We start from the raw sequence: 15,185 nt of genomic DNA, 5'->3' as shown, positions 1-15,185 counted from the left end.
TTACCCCAAATAATTTATAGTTGCTTCACTTACTGATTCCTAATTGGGGACACAAGCTAATAACTGTGAAATAACCCTACACTTTTTTTTTAGTTAAAAAAAATTTTTTTTTTTTTTAAAGTTTGAGAACAAGCAAGCAGGGGAGGGACAGAGAGAAAGGGAGAGAGAGAATCCCAAGCAGGTTCTGCACTGTCAGTGCAGAGCCCAACGCAGGGCTCACACCCACAAATTGTGACATTGTGACCTGAGCCGAAGTCAAGAGTCAGACGTTTAACCAGCTGAGCCACCCAGGAGCCCCAATTGAGTTTAAAAATTCTAAGATCAGCATACCTATCATATATAATTACAATTCTAAGTATGCCAGTCCAAATGTTGATGTTTATTTTCATTGGCAACAATTCTCTCCCTGTTAACCTATTTCCCTTCAAAGGATGAAGATTAGGGGGCCTAAAGTACCACAGTTCTTTTGGACTTTTCTTCACTGTGTAGAATAGAAAAGGGGAAGAGGTTGATGCTGTCAGCGACAACAGATTTTGTGGTGGAGAATATTCTACCCAAACACTGCTGAATCAGATTAGACCAAGGAATTATGGAGATGTCAAAGAGTAGAACAGTTACCATGACACAGCACAACTGGGGAGGAGGGATCAAGCATGGAGGAGAGTCTAGTATGGCAGCCAGGTCACATATCCAGAGTTGGAATGGGTCAGCCCTGCAGCAGCAACGTACTGTTCTAAGGCTTCGGTAAGTCAAAGAGCCACCTGAGCCCTTAGCCCATAAATCTGGAAATTTAAACTACAAATCTCTGTTCTAAAGCTGAGTGTCATACCATCGTTTGATTTTAAGTTGATGGAGCTGTAATGGCAAGGTGCGTGTGGGTTAGTGTGCTGTCCATAGCTGAGATCCTGTCTTGGCTGTTACTAGGAACGATTCCTTTTTGTGTCTTCCAAAATACTTCCTACTCATTTTAGTTCCTAAATTACAACTTTCTGATTAGTTTCAGCCACTTATTTTAAAAGCTGTACTGCTTTCATCCTGAATTTAACTACCAAGATTTGGTCTTTGCAGTATAGTTCCAGATTTTACTGATTGTTTAATCTTTACTAACTTGACTGAATGATGGCCCAGTGGGACTCATGCTAAATAGTTTTTGATCTAAAAGTGTCTTTTATTTTTGTGAGCTATTAAAAACATAAACCCTTACTTATAAGAAGGGCCTTCCTTAAAACAATCCAATAATCTTGGGGTTCACATAGGACTTTTAGCATTATCCTGTCTTTGATATTTGGTCATAAGGACTGAACTTTAGCTTGGGTCTCAAGTATATGTAGTCAGTTCTGAAGCTATAAATCTAGGACTTCACAGCCATGGAAGACTCCATTTCTGGAAAAGCCACCTTGCTTCTGTTCAAAAGGCCTTCATCATTTACTCAGATATAAACACTGCTAGCTATAGTGAACACAGAGAAAACTACCTCATTTAATCTAGATAATTCTTTTCCAGCAAACCCTCTTTCCAGTATTAGATAAAATGTTAAAATAATCAGTTTGTATATGTGTTACACTTCTTGTCTCTGAAACTTGAGGTGCTAATAGTGAAATTCGGTAAGGTAGGTTTTTTTCTAGATCATGGAGAATCTAGAGGTCAACAATGTAAAATGTATATAGGAACCAAGCATATACAGACTGGTGAAGCAAGCCATGAGTTTGTTTATAGTGGAATAATTATCTTTTTAGACATATTTTGTTTGCATATTAAACATGGAAATATTTACTTTCATTTACTTTCTCACATTTATCTCATCTGTGCTGTTTTCCCAATTTGATGTTTTTTTTCAACTCCTCTCTAAGAAAAGCAGAGCAGCACAGAGTACTTTAATAAATAGCCACTGACTTGATCTCAGGCCCATGGAGACTAGAGAGAAAGGTAGGGACAGGAGAGCTCCCACCCTGAGTAAGGTGGACATCACTACTCAGCTCTCCATAGGTGTCAGCACATAGGGAAGACAGTAAGTTTGAGAGATTTGTGTGAAATCAACCTAATTTTTAGACAGTGATGGCAATTAAATTTGTGTCCTTTGCTACTTTTCATGGAACTAAAATTTTGTTAAAATTAGCTTGGCTAGCTAAATCTTGCGTGCATATTTTAAATTTTGGCCTCTAAACACCAGTGACCAAATTTCTTAAAAGAAGAGGTAAAAAAGTTACTCAATTGGGACAGCATTTGGAAGCATGTGATACAGTCAATGTACTTTGGAGTGTACATAAAAGACTGCAGACGTGGACTAATTACTTTCAAGTTGCACACAGTGATGTGACTGCAAGCCATTTGTCCAGTGGGAGAAAATACAGAGCTCTAAGCCCCTGTTGTCACAAAAAACAGACCTTTTATAGAATCCCATACCTATTCAAGATTTTAGTTTACAATTACAATTGTGAATATCATAAAAGAATAACTACATTATTATTTTGTTTTGTCGTAAAGCAGAGGACAAAAAAATCAGTTTTGTTCAGAAATACAGTTTAGTAGTTTATGCTAGTTGAATTACTAAGGTAATTGCCTAAATATCTTAGGGAATTTGCTGTCATTTCATTTCATAGGTTTATGCTTCTCAAGACAACTTCCGGGTAATTACATACTTTAATATTTAGTAAAGGAGAGGTAATAATATTGGCTATAATTCATATGAACTATACAGGTGGATGGATTATTTGGCCTTGTCCAAAAAGCTACGCTTATAAGGCATGGTGAATAGGAGCTCAAGCCTACTTTTCTACTGCTCTGTCTTATTGAACAACAATGTGTAAGCATATAGCAGTCCCCCCCCCCCGCCCTTATCCATGGGGGATATGTTCCAAGACCCCAGTGGATACCTGAAACCAGGAATAGTCCCAAACCCTATATATACTAAGTTTTTTCCTATGCATACATACCTAGATAAAGTTCGATTTATAAATTAGGTATAGTAAGAGGAACAATAGAACGATTATAACAATATACTGTAATAAAAGTTACATGAATGTGGTCTCCCTCAAAATATCTTCTTGTACTGTACTCACCCCTTCTTGTAATGATGTGAGATGTTAAAATGCCTGTGATGAAGTGGAGTGAGTGATCCAGACATTGTGATGTAGTGTTAGGCTTTTGCTGACCTCTGACAATATGTCAGAGGATCGTCTGCTTCTGGACCATGACTGACCTCAAGTAACTGAAACCATGGAAAACAAAACCACAGATAAGGGAGGGATACAGCAGCATCATGATTAAGAATACTGTATAGGAGCACCTGGGTGGCTCAGTCAGTTAAGCGTCTGACTTCGGCTCAGGTCATTACCTCGCAGTTTGTGAGTTTGAGCTCTGCATCGGGCTCTCTGCTGTCAGCACAGAGCCCACTTCAGATCCTACATCCCCCTCTCTCTCTGCCTCTCTCCCACTTGTACTCTCTCAAAAATGAACATAAAAAAAAAAAGAATACCTTATTTATAAAAACAATTCCAAAGGAAATTTTCAGCAAATATAAGCACAAATGTAAGCTCACCAGCCACAAACTTCCTGAATCTTGAATCCCATCTCTGTGAGATGATGCTAATGAGAACTGAATCAAGATGGCATCAGGACCTCTTTGGGGATCATGCCCACTTCTGATTGCTTTCACTTCTCCCAGATCAGGTGAAGGATGGCCACCATTCCAAAGATTGCCTTTGTCTACTCATTTAGACCTTACAACTCTGCTGCCTGTGCTCTCAGAAATGAGTCTTTGTCATTCATAAAAAGGCAACAGTGTGCTTTCTCAGCTTTTAATATATGGCTCATAGTAAGTGCCTAATAAATAGTCCCATACTCCTTTGCTTGCTTAATAATTGGAAGTAAGGCCCAGAGGATTTTTAATATTCTTCTCTTGCCACTTCCTTTTCCTTCTACTGGTGCTTTCTTGGCCGCGTATGAGGACTGTGTTTTTCTAATAAGGATTTTTTTTTCTCTCAACATTATTTTTGAGACTGAAGAAACAGTAATTTCCACTGACTTACCACTTAGCAGATTTATAGAATGAATTTCCCCTCATCTGACTTTAAAGACACCTGATTCTTTCCTCGGATAATAAATTTTTTCTCTACCAAATGCAACCTACAAAGTAAAGAGTAAGGGGAATGGTTTAACTCCATCTGTATCACCTTGTTGATTATAGCTTAAGTAAAAAGTTACACTACGTTCCTCCCATAAATAATAGTGGAACTAAGAATAGGTTGCCCAAGAGTGGGAGGACAGGATAGTTGAGGACTGGCTTAGGGTGACACTCAGAAGTCTTGGGAAACTGCTGCTGGCAGTAACACTGCCTCAGAGAGGGAGGGCCTCACTGGGAAATAGCTGAATGGTGTACTTAGGAAAGTGATGGTCCCTAGACTACACATACATTTCCCAGAAGCACACTATGGAAGCAGAGAAGTCCTGAAATTCAGGAGCTGTGGGGAGGCTTTGACACAAGTCATCAGTGTGAGCCAAAGATAGTAAACCTTCCCTGCCAGTCCTGTGAAAAAGAGATTCAGATAAAAGATTCATTTTTAAAACGTGGCACCTTTTTGCACACTAGAGTTTACTGTTGTAAATTCATATCTGCTATATCTGCTTTCCCGTAATTCATAATGTAGTAACCTCTTTTTCCAAATAGGCATATTGGGCCCTAAAACATAGATTGGGTAACATTAAACCCCATGGGATATCCTAAAACTGTATTTTTCAAACATGAGTAATATGTATTAAAAGAAAGTGTTTTGTGGACTCATGAAATAACCTGTTTGAAAAATACGGGCTTAAGAAACTGAAGTCTTGGGGCGCCTGGGTGGCGCAGTCGGTTAAGCGTCCGACTTCAGCCAGGTCACGATCTTGCGGTCCGCGAGTTCGAGCCCCACGTCGGGCTCTGGGCTGATGGCTCAGAGCCTGGAGCCTGTTTCCGATTCTGTGTCTCCCTCTCTCTCTCTGCCCCTCCCCCGTTCATGCTCTGTCTCTCTCTGTCCCAAAAATAAATAAACGTTGAAAAAAAAAAAAAAAAATTAAAAAAAAAAAAAAAAAAAAAAGAAACTGAAGTCTTATATAAATATCTTAAAATGGGAAATTCTTATTGCAAGAGTTTTGTATGTGTAATTGGTAAAAACTTTATAATGCTCTCAAAATAAAAAGCACACCCTGAAAGTTTTCGCATAACCATGTACTTGAGACCATCTGCAGTCAATATTATTGAATGATAATTTCCTTAACTAGACACTGGTCATTTTGCTTTCCCAAATTGACTTTGTTCTTTATGTGAGTTAAAACTGGATTTTCATGTATTAAGTTGGGATGACAATGGCTCTGGAAATCATGTTTACAAGGAAATGCTTTGGGAATTGGGAGGGTTTGGCCTGGAAGGGACACAATAGTAATATATGTTAGCTTTCAACTCTGAGAACTATTATCAAGTGAAGGAAGACTTCACCTGTGGCCTCAAAACACAGCTAGCACCAAAAAGAAAAAATTAAGGAAAACAATGTGCTAAATATAATTTTCTTACAGAGTTGTTCATAAATGGCTGTTTGGGAGTAAGCAGTAGTAAGCTTCTTATCAGTGTCTTAAGAAGAGGCCAGGAAATACCCATCAAAGATGATGACTAAGGGATTTCTGTTGCCTCTTTCCTCGGAGATTTTCTTTCTTTTTATCTAGTGTGGTCAGCATTACATCTTGTGTTTCCAGCAATTAAAATTTACAAAGTCAATTCTCTGCAAAGAATTACCTTTTCTGGAAGATTATTGACTAACCTTTCTGGAAGGTTTCAGACACTTTAGTATATAACGCCTCCTAGTGGAGCTAATACACAATTTCAGAATATCTTGCCCTATTCCAGAACATGATCTAAAATTTGATCCTTACTCTTCATTGGTTTATTAATAGGAAACAAGTCCCCATGTGACTGAACACTAAAAAAATATATTAATATATCATTCCTAATGATGCTCAGTCTCCTGTTATCCGGTTACTTCTAGGAAGTGAAGGTAATGCCATTTAGTAACTTCCTCAAAGATATGCTTTCTTGAGGGAGTAAACTCTTATTTTTCATAATAGTTCCTCGAAACACAAAATACAAATTCTTGTCTTTGGTTTATATTTTACAAGTTTGGGTTTTTAACACTTAAAACAGCTTAAGTAGTTTTCTCATTGATAAATTTGTTTTAATTTCTGAAATCGATTTAATTGGACATTTCTACAGCATTTAAAGATAGCTTGATTTCGAGGATACCAGTTAATATACTCATGGCATCAAGAGCAAATACCATTAGGAATCAGAGTAGTCCTAGTTTTCGTGATCCTTAGCAGGTTTAACAAAAATAAAAAATAACTAATATAATAACAGCAATGAACACTTAAATAGCATTGTGTATCAGGGACTATTCTAAACCTTTAACACTTATTAACAAATGAGTAGGAAACCAAGGCAGAAAGGTTTCCAACATGCCCTGACGTTCAATTTCAGGGTGGAGCTGGTATGGAAACCTATGTCATTGGTTCCAGAAACCATGATGCTCTATTGCAGAACACCTTAGAACAGCACTCAACATTTTTGGCAAGTTGTCCTTCAGGATTTATTGAAGCACCTCCATTATGTATTGGGTTTCTCTTCCCATTGAAAGCTAATCTGTTTGTACTCTGCATTATATTATCTTCTGCCTTCTAAGAATCTTGTTCTTTTAAACCTTTTTTTGTCTTTAGTCTTCAACATTTTTTGAACTGTTGATGAAACAGTACTGCCACTATTTATTTTTCCAACATAATACTGGCTTCTTTCCACCAGCATTTAAATGTCAAATGCCTGGGGCGCCTGGGTGGCGCAGTTGGTTAAGCGTCCGACTTCAGCCAGGTCACGATCTCGAGGTCCGTGAGTTTGAGCCCCGCGTCGGGCTCTGGGCTGATGGCTCGGAGCCTGGAGCCTGTTTCCGATTCTGTGTCTCCCTCTCTCTCTGCCCCTCCCCCGTTCATGCTCTGTCTCTCTCTGTCCCAAAAATAAATAAATGTTGAAAAAAAAATTTTTTTTAAATAAATAAATAAATGTCAAATGCCTGTCTTAAAATAAAAAAATCCTGTCCTTCCTCTGTGACTCTCTCATCTCTTTCTTGAGTTGCCTCCACTCTGACTCCCATTGTTGAACATATTCCAATGTAGCATTCAAGTTCACTGACCCTGTAAAACTGCTCTCACCAAACTCAGCCATGACTTTTTTTTTTTTTTGTTACTAATTCCAACAACCCTTTAAGTCTTTAAGTTCCCTCTAGGAAGGCTGTTAATTTGGCTGCCCCACTCTCTGCATGCACCCCTCTTACCTTGGCTTTGTAACATCCTCTTGCCAAGTTTTCCTTTTTACCTCTCTGGCCCTTCTCCCAGTCTTGTCAGAGGTTTTTTCATCTTGTGCCATTTCTTTTTCTCTGTACGTAGATGATTTGCAAATTTCCAGCCCAGAGTTTTTGCTTGAGCTTCAGGCCTTTACTTTTAGGTATAGTTTATCCCACCTGCATAGGCTGCAAGCTACCTCAGCATGGACAGCTGTAAACTATTGCCTCTTGTGCAAACAGAGGCACACATACACACAGTCCGCATCTACTCTGGTGTTTCCTTTCTGAGGGAAACACTTCTCCTTCACTAACTTCATCTCCTTATCTCCCTCTGTCAAAACCCTCTGTTATTTTAGTGCAGGCCGCCGTATACTCCAGTAGACTACTCAACCTCCTAAGTGGTGTTTCTGCTTCTAGTTCTACCACTCTACAACCCCAGAGTGATCTTCCTAAAGACAGTCCTGTTACTTACTGAAATCAGTTTGAATGTCTTCATTTTGCCTTTAGGATTAAATCTAAACTCCCCCTTGACTAGGACTCACTCTTACTATCCCTTAGGCTTTATCTTTTGCCACTTTGTCTCTCCCTAGTAAGTTCCAGCTAAGTTTAAGTTCTGCAAGTTTCTTGAAAGGGTGATACGTGCTCTCTCCCGCTCTGAGCCTTCATACATATTTACCAATACTCTCATTTACCTGGCTAATGTCTACTAATTCTTTCAGGTCCCAGCTTTAATATAACTAATGGGAAATCTTTACTGACTATACGTGCCCGCTAGCTAGACTAGGTCATATCTCATATACCTGATTTTATTTCTATGTTACATATGTAAATATATATTATAAATTTATATATATACACATAAAATGTATAATATAAAATTTATATATGAAATAACAAAATACTATGGCATGTCACAGCATTTATGAAAACTACTGTAATTATAGAGATGGAGAGGATTTTGTTTGTGCTGCTCACTGTTGTCTGTCTCTCCAGTAGAGGGCATAGCGTCTGGCACATAGAAGATGTGCAATAAATAAATATGTAGAACACACTACCTCCCAGAATGGCACACTCTTTGAGCATCTAATTACTTAGTAGGTTCTTCTTTCAACTGAGTGGCACCTTGTCACTTCTACATATTGTTTCTGGTCTTCTACCCTAGGGAACATACAGAGCAATCAGAGACTTATCATCGAGTGAATCAAGGAATGTGCTCTGGGCTTCTAGTTCACATGGAGCATGGTGCCTAGAACTGAACACGCATCTCAATGTGGTTTCACCTCAGAGTAGCTCTACTCATCTGAGAGGTTATTCTGGTAATAGAGTAACTTGAGACCACATTTGCTTTCATCTCACGACAGATTCATGCTGACAAACTCCCTCGGTTCTGTTTTAAATACCGTTGTTTCCAAGGAGCATCTGCATGTTCATTTTTCTGGACACAAGTTCAGGATCATACATTTCTTCTTGTTAAACTCATCCGAGTCAGTCTGAAACATCATGCCAGTTAACATGGGAAGAGATTTTAATTCTGTCAGTGTATTTGTTATTCTACTCAATTTCATGACATCTACTGATTTATAAATAAACCTTACTAGCCATGCAATCGTAGACAAGGTCCTGATTTATTCACTTCAAACCTATCTCTTCATCTGTGAATGGGGCTGGTAATAAGATTAGGGTTGCTGTGAGGAATAAATGTTCTCAAAACATATAGTGCACTTCTTACAACATTATATGTACTCAGTATACTTAACTCTTATTATTTATTCATATCACTAGTATCAGAGTTGAATTAGGGCAGATACAGGACAGATGCCTGTGTCATACCACTCAAAACCACTCTCCTAGGTTTATATTTATTTATTAATAATGATCTCATATAACCCATTTCTATTATTTGCCCATAAGGACATACTGGAGAATTTTTAAAAATGCAATTCTCAAGTACATGGTCTCTGATATTTCCTAGACTGATTTATTCACTTAACACTTCCCAACCCTCAAAAAAAAAAAAAAAACCAGTTTTCCCCATTTTTTCTTAGTGAGCCTTGTAAACAACTTTTATCCAAGACACAGTATGACCCTTATTTTAAAATCTCAAAATACCTAAAAAATGATCTCTACCTGTCGAGTAAGAGCATATGAAGTGATTTATTGGTACTGGTTAAGATCCATTATATACAGGTAGAAACCCTCAAAATTGTACAGAGAACCATTAAGAATATAGATAAAGACAGTTTTATAGACAAAACAACAACTGGAAAATAGTTTTAACATACACAACATATAATTATGAAAAAAAAATGTAGAACACAAATTGTTCTACCAAATAGATTCCAAGGTTATTAAAAGTCTGCTATGCAAACCTTAAGTTGAAAAACATGTTCAAGGGGTGTTACATGGTTTTAAAAAATTAGGTATAATGTAAAAATTGTTTTTTTTCCCTCACTGCAAATGGGAGAGCCAAGACAACTTTTTACCCCAAATCTATACATTTTGAAAAATAATTTATATGTCTAGCACAAAGAAAATTAAGAATGTTTACAGTTCTGTAAACTATGCCTTTCATGAAATGCAAACTGTATCGATTTTAACAGTTAAAAATTGTGCAATCAGAAATAGACTGTTCCCTTTAAAAGGTACCACTGTACCTTCATTGACTTTATACCTGAGCACCAAAGCTGAAGTCCTAAATGTCCTCTTGGAAAGCTATTTTGAAAATGAGCAAGAAATCAAAACTAGCCTGTTATCATCTGGAGAATTAGGCACCAAGAAGGAGATGATCTCCTTAAAAATGCAACATCAACAACAGAGAAGATTCAATTAATTAAGCAGCTGGCAGATCTCTTTGTGAACACAACAAAGGAAATCCACATAAGATGATCCTCCATAAAGTCCTTTGTCTTCTACCAGGTACTGTCGGAAAACCATTTCTGGCTGTTCTCGCTGCTTTACTATTGTCAGCTAGGAAAAATAACAAGGTAGGTGATTTATAAACATTCTCCGGATGTGGCTCAATTATACATGCTTCAATTTCACCCAAATTACATAATGTCCACTGTGTGTGAGGCCTTGTAAAATGATGGGACAGTGCTTATTATCTAGAGTGGAGGGAGGCACTGACCCCAAAACCATAAAAACCCAAGACATACAACTGTAAGTTCCAACAATGAAACATGAAAAACCATTATGTGAAAGGCTTCACAGTGGTAATTAACTATCGCTTAAGCCTTAAAGGATAAGGTAGGGTTTCCTTAAGGATGGGGGTGGGGTAGGGTTTAGAGAGCATTCCATAACGGGGTGCCATGTACCATGTGCCAAAGACAGACATGGCTAGATGTGAGTTAACAGTCTTAAAGTCAGTGGAAGGTTAGGGACAAACTACCTTAATGAGTCTAAGCTTTCGTAGGGGTTGTGATCCAGTGAAAGTGCTGCAGAACAAAATGAGACAGTGAACTGGTAGTATACAGAATGCATTAGGAGATGAGGGAAGCTAGGTAGGAAGCAGTTGGGAGGTGTCTAGGTGGGAGATGGTCAGGACCTGAATTACAGAGCAGTGATGGTGGAAAGGGAGGAGATCTGAGAGGCACCACCGAGGTGGATCGCACAGGGGACTCTTGTTCCCTGCTTATAGAAATTATCTAGGGCCGTGCTGTCCAGTACTGTAGCCACCAGCTATGTGTGATTATTGAACACTTGAAACATGGCTAGTCTGAACTGGGTTGTACTATAAATGTAAAATACACGATGGATTTCTAAGACATAGTAGGAAAAAGAAAATGCAAAACTCAGTAACTGCTTATACATGTGGAAATGATATTTTGGATATACTGGATTAATAATATATTATTAAAATGACTTTTTTTTTTTTTTACATTTTTAACATGGCTTCTAGAAAATTTAGAATTACATCTGCAGCTTGCATTATTTGGACAGTGCTGCTCTAGGGGAAGAAGCACAGGGGAAAGAAGCCCAGAAGCGCGTAGCTTTGTCATGAACACTTGGAGCCCTTTTATCTAGCTGGTCCCTACTCACTCCTGTTTCAGGAAGTCAGAGATGATGGTCTGATGATCTGATTGAGCTATGAGTGGAGTTAATGGAGCCACACATGCAAAACAATGTCCCCCTGCCTGCTTCCTGTATAATTTGGAGGAGCCATGGTATCCCCTCACTTCCTCTCACCAGGTGAAACCACCAGAAAGGTCTGCAGTTACCAGCTGCAGCAAGGAAGGTATCTGCCATTTTGACTAGGAGGGCCTGACCCTCCCCACTTTTGCTTTAGTTATCAAGCAGGATAATTTTGTCAACACAGTTTGCTTTTTTCCTTTATGTTATTTTGGCCTGGGCCCTAGGCTGATAAGCTTTAAACCACCCCTGAGCTGATTAAAATACAAAACTGCTGCTGCTGCTGCTGCTGCTGCTGCTACTACACAACTCAGCTAATTCTATGTGGATATGGACACGTGTGATGTCTTGGCTTTCAGGTGTCACTGCCTGGCACGGGGAGGCAGCACGGGAGCAGCTATGTTGGACAGGTGTGCTCCACTCCAACATGGGGGAGCAAAACTAACCTTCGAGGGAAACTTCTCCAAAGGAGTTTAAGACTCCTGGTGAGCCTGAAGCCAAGGCCATTTTCTTTTCTACTGGTCGTATCCACTTTTTCCCACACGCCACTAGGATTCTACTATTGGCCGTGATGGGCAACGGCAATGTGTTTGGCCTCAGTGAAACAACCCAGGCTGAGGCTGGGCAGAATGAGACATTATGAAGGGAAGAATTTGAGGATCCAATTTCTTTAGAATTTCATTTCTCTATGGAAATTAATGGGAAGAAGTTCATACTACACATCTGAGGGGTATTCTCTGTTGCTGCCATTTTCCCATGATGCTCACTGTAAAACCTCCTTGGATGAAGTGTGTTTGGCTATGATCTGAGGTGGGAAATAGAATAGGAAATGAATTTCAGCCTTGGGAGAAACTGAGCTTTAAGTAACAAATATCCTGCTGTACCATTTGAGTCTCTACGAAGTTGAGCCGGCCACCAGTCATTCCAGGATGGCACAGAAACTATAGTGTTTGGTCTCAGGAAGCAGATTCATGTAAGTATGGCAAACTGTCTTAGCTGTCTTGACATGTTGGTGGTCTTAGATCACACAAGGATGAGGAAAAAAATACTGGGGTTGATTGGGGAATCCATATTTTATAATCCTTCTCCCTTTACATTTCCATAGGGAGGGACATAGCTTTGTAGAATAGGAAGAGAATATTAAAAAGATCATTGCTGGTGTCCCTCCCAACCTCTTAGGTACCCTCTTCATGGAAGTACTATTTCAAGTGGTCCCAGTTTATATTTTCCAGGTCACAGTACCAGTGGCCTTAAGGAATCATTGTCCTTCAGGGGCACCTGGGTAGCTCAGTCGGGTAAGCGTCTGACTTCGGCTCAGGTCATGATCTCACAGTCCGTGAGTTCGAGCCCCGTGTCGGACTCTGTGCTGACAGCTCAGAGCCTGCATGCTGCTTCAAATTCTGTGCCTCCCTCTCTCTCTGACCCTCCCCCATTTATGCTCTGTCTCTCTCTGTCTCAAAAATACACATTAAAAAAATTTTTTTAAAAATAAAAAAATGTTTAAAAAAGGAATCATTGTCCTTCAAAGCCATTCTCATTTCTCATTGCCTGCCTCATAAGAAATAGATAAATGATGAGAGTGATTAGGGTGGCCCCCAAAGAATGAACTGAATGGGAAGAGAGCCACAAACACAACTAAGGGGAACACCAGCTCTTAAGGGGCAGATAAATGAAAGGAAGTCAAAGAAAAAGTTCAGTGAGAAAGGAGCATCATAAGAATATGATGTTCTAAAAGCTGACAGAAGAGAACATTTGAGAAAACAGGTAGCATTTGATTTTGTAAATGCTGTAAAGGGACTGAGAATCAATTTCTTGGCAGTTTGGCCATTTTCAGATAACTGGAGACATGGGAATAAGGAAATAGAAGCAGTTAACAGATGACTTTTTCAAGAAACATGCAATGCCTGGTACATTGCTAGCATTTGATACAAATTTGTAGAATGAAATAAAAGGAAAGGGAAACAGAATCTTGGAGAAAGAAGATTCAATGAAAGTAGATTTGAACAGCTTATAAACTAGAAAGAAGCCAGTGGGAGGGGAGTTATGTAGAAAACACACGAAGAAGAGAATGGCAAACACTTGGAGCACAGAGAACTTTGAGCAGGGCAGGACTAGAATTTATCAGTGAGACGTTTGATTGAGGTAATATTCCCAGATATACTGTGAGAGAAATCTTTTTTTGCTCCTCCACAAAGTAAGACTTATGCAGACAATGATGAGGTCTAAAAGAGTCGATGGTCTGAAAAGCTAATTAGCATAGCCTAGAAGGTAGCAGTGGCTTCTGGATTTGATTTTGTGTTCTTGACCCTTCCAGTCCAGTTTTTGTTCTCCTATTCAACCTTGACTCTTTAGAAGAGATTTAAAGATTCTATAAATGTGTTTTTATTTCCTTTATGTAGTCTACTTTCAAATGTCAGAGACAAAGGTATCAATGCTGAGTGCATTGGAGTTAGGCCTGCATCTGCCCTGATCAAGCTCTGAGACAGTAACCAAGTGAGTGAGCTCCTGAGTCTCACTTTACTATCTGTTAGATGGTGTTAGAGGGAGCTGAAAGGCAGCAGGTGAATGAGGTATCTTCTAGCTTCCTTTCAACTCTAACATCTGTAGATCAAATTTGTTATACAGATAATATACCTCTTGAAGAGGCCAAAGAAATCTTATAAACAACAGATACATTTGCAAGTGGCACATAAAAAATCTGATTTAAGTATTCAAGCCAAAATTATTTAACATGCAACTGCTTTTATCTTATTCACATATATTCAGAGCTTATCCCAGATTGACTGATTGATTGATGGATTGATTAAGTAGGCTTCATGCCCAGTACAGAGCCCAATGCAGGGCTTGAAATCATGACCCGGAGATAAACACCTGAGCTGAGATCAGGAGTAGGAAGCTTAACCCACTGAGCAATCCAGGTGCCCCCCAGGTATTTTTATAATTAAAGCTAACATGACCTCCCACTATTGGAGCAGGTGGGAGAAAGCAGAGAAACAAGTTTTATCTTTCCTAGATGGAGAGGCTCTTGGGCACATGATCTCTATGTTTAGTCTAGACTCTTCTCTGCAAATGAGGCAGGTTGTGGGGATGTAGCTGCTGCAGCTAGGATAAAGGTACACGGATCATCACTGCTATGTATTCAATACCAGTGCTTTTCAATGTTTGTTTCATGAGACCTTAGGTTTCATTACATGCCTCGAGGGTGTTCAGTGTCACGTGAAGAATGTGTTTAGTTTGAGCCTTCTCTGACATCTCTAGGTCTTTCCCTAAAACTGAACCCAAGTAGGGGCACCTGGGTGGCTCAGTTGGTTAAGCGTCCGACTTAACCCAGGTCATGACCTCACGGTTCATGGTTTCGAGCCCCACATCAGGCTCTCTGTTGTTAGTGCAGAGCCTGCTTGGGATCCTCTGTGTCTCTCTCTCTCTCTTTCTCTGCCCCTCCTGCAAACATTCTCTCCTCCCCACCCCCTCCTCTCTCCCTCAAAAATAAACATTAAAAAAATTTAAAACTATGTGTGGTGTGAAAATAGTTCTGGAAAGGTTCTGTGCTCACCGAGGCACCCTAGAAGTTATAAAGCTCTTCATTAGTTCAATTTACCTAAGCTCTGCCTAAAGTTGATGTTTGCATGCATGAATATCTTTCACAGTCAAGGATACTGACTTAGATTACTATCATATTTATGTTTCAGGGGAAAATGGCCC

At 39.2% G+C, this 15,185-nt stretch overlaps 1 protein-coding gene across 6 annotated transcripts in view; it reads right to left on the bottom strand.

The window, feature by feature from the left end:
• Nucleotides 1–9,490: 9,490 nt before the first annotated feature.
• The window catches only part of SEC24D (SEC24 homolog D, COPII coat complex component), a 109,199-nt gene continuing 103,504 nt past the window's right edge, over nucleotides 9,491–15,185 (bottom strand). For all 6 annotated transcript variants that reach the window (XM_043569562.1, XM_043569563.1, XM_043569566.1 and 3 more), the window contains exon 23: nucleotides 9,491–10,322. In XM_043569562.1, coding sequence (XP_043425497.1) covers nucleotides 10,182–10,322 — 141 coding nt within the window. In that variant the 3' untranslated portion in view covers nucleotides 9,491–10,181. The remainder of the gene's footprint in view (nucleotides 10,323–15,185) is intronic.

This window comes from Prionailurus bengalensis, chromosome B1 (genome assembly GCF_016509475.1).
Source record: "Prionailurus bengalensis isolate Pbe53 chromosome B1, Fcat_Pben_1.1_paternal_pri, whole genome shotgun sequence".
In the NCBI taxonomy this organism is placed as follows: domain Eukaryota; kingdom Metazoa; phylum Chordata; class Mammalia; order Carnivora; family Felidae; genus Prionailurus; species Prionailurus bengalensis.
Note: the sequence above shows the minus strand (reverse complement) of the source record. Positions and strands in the feature narration are given on the sequence as shown.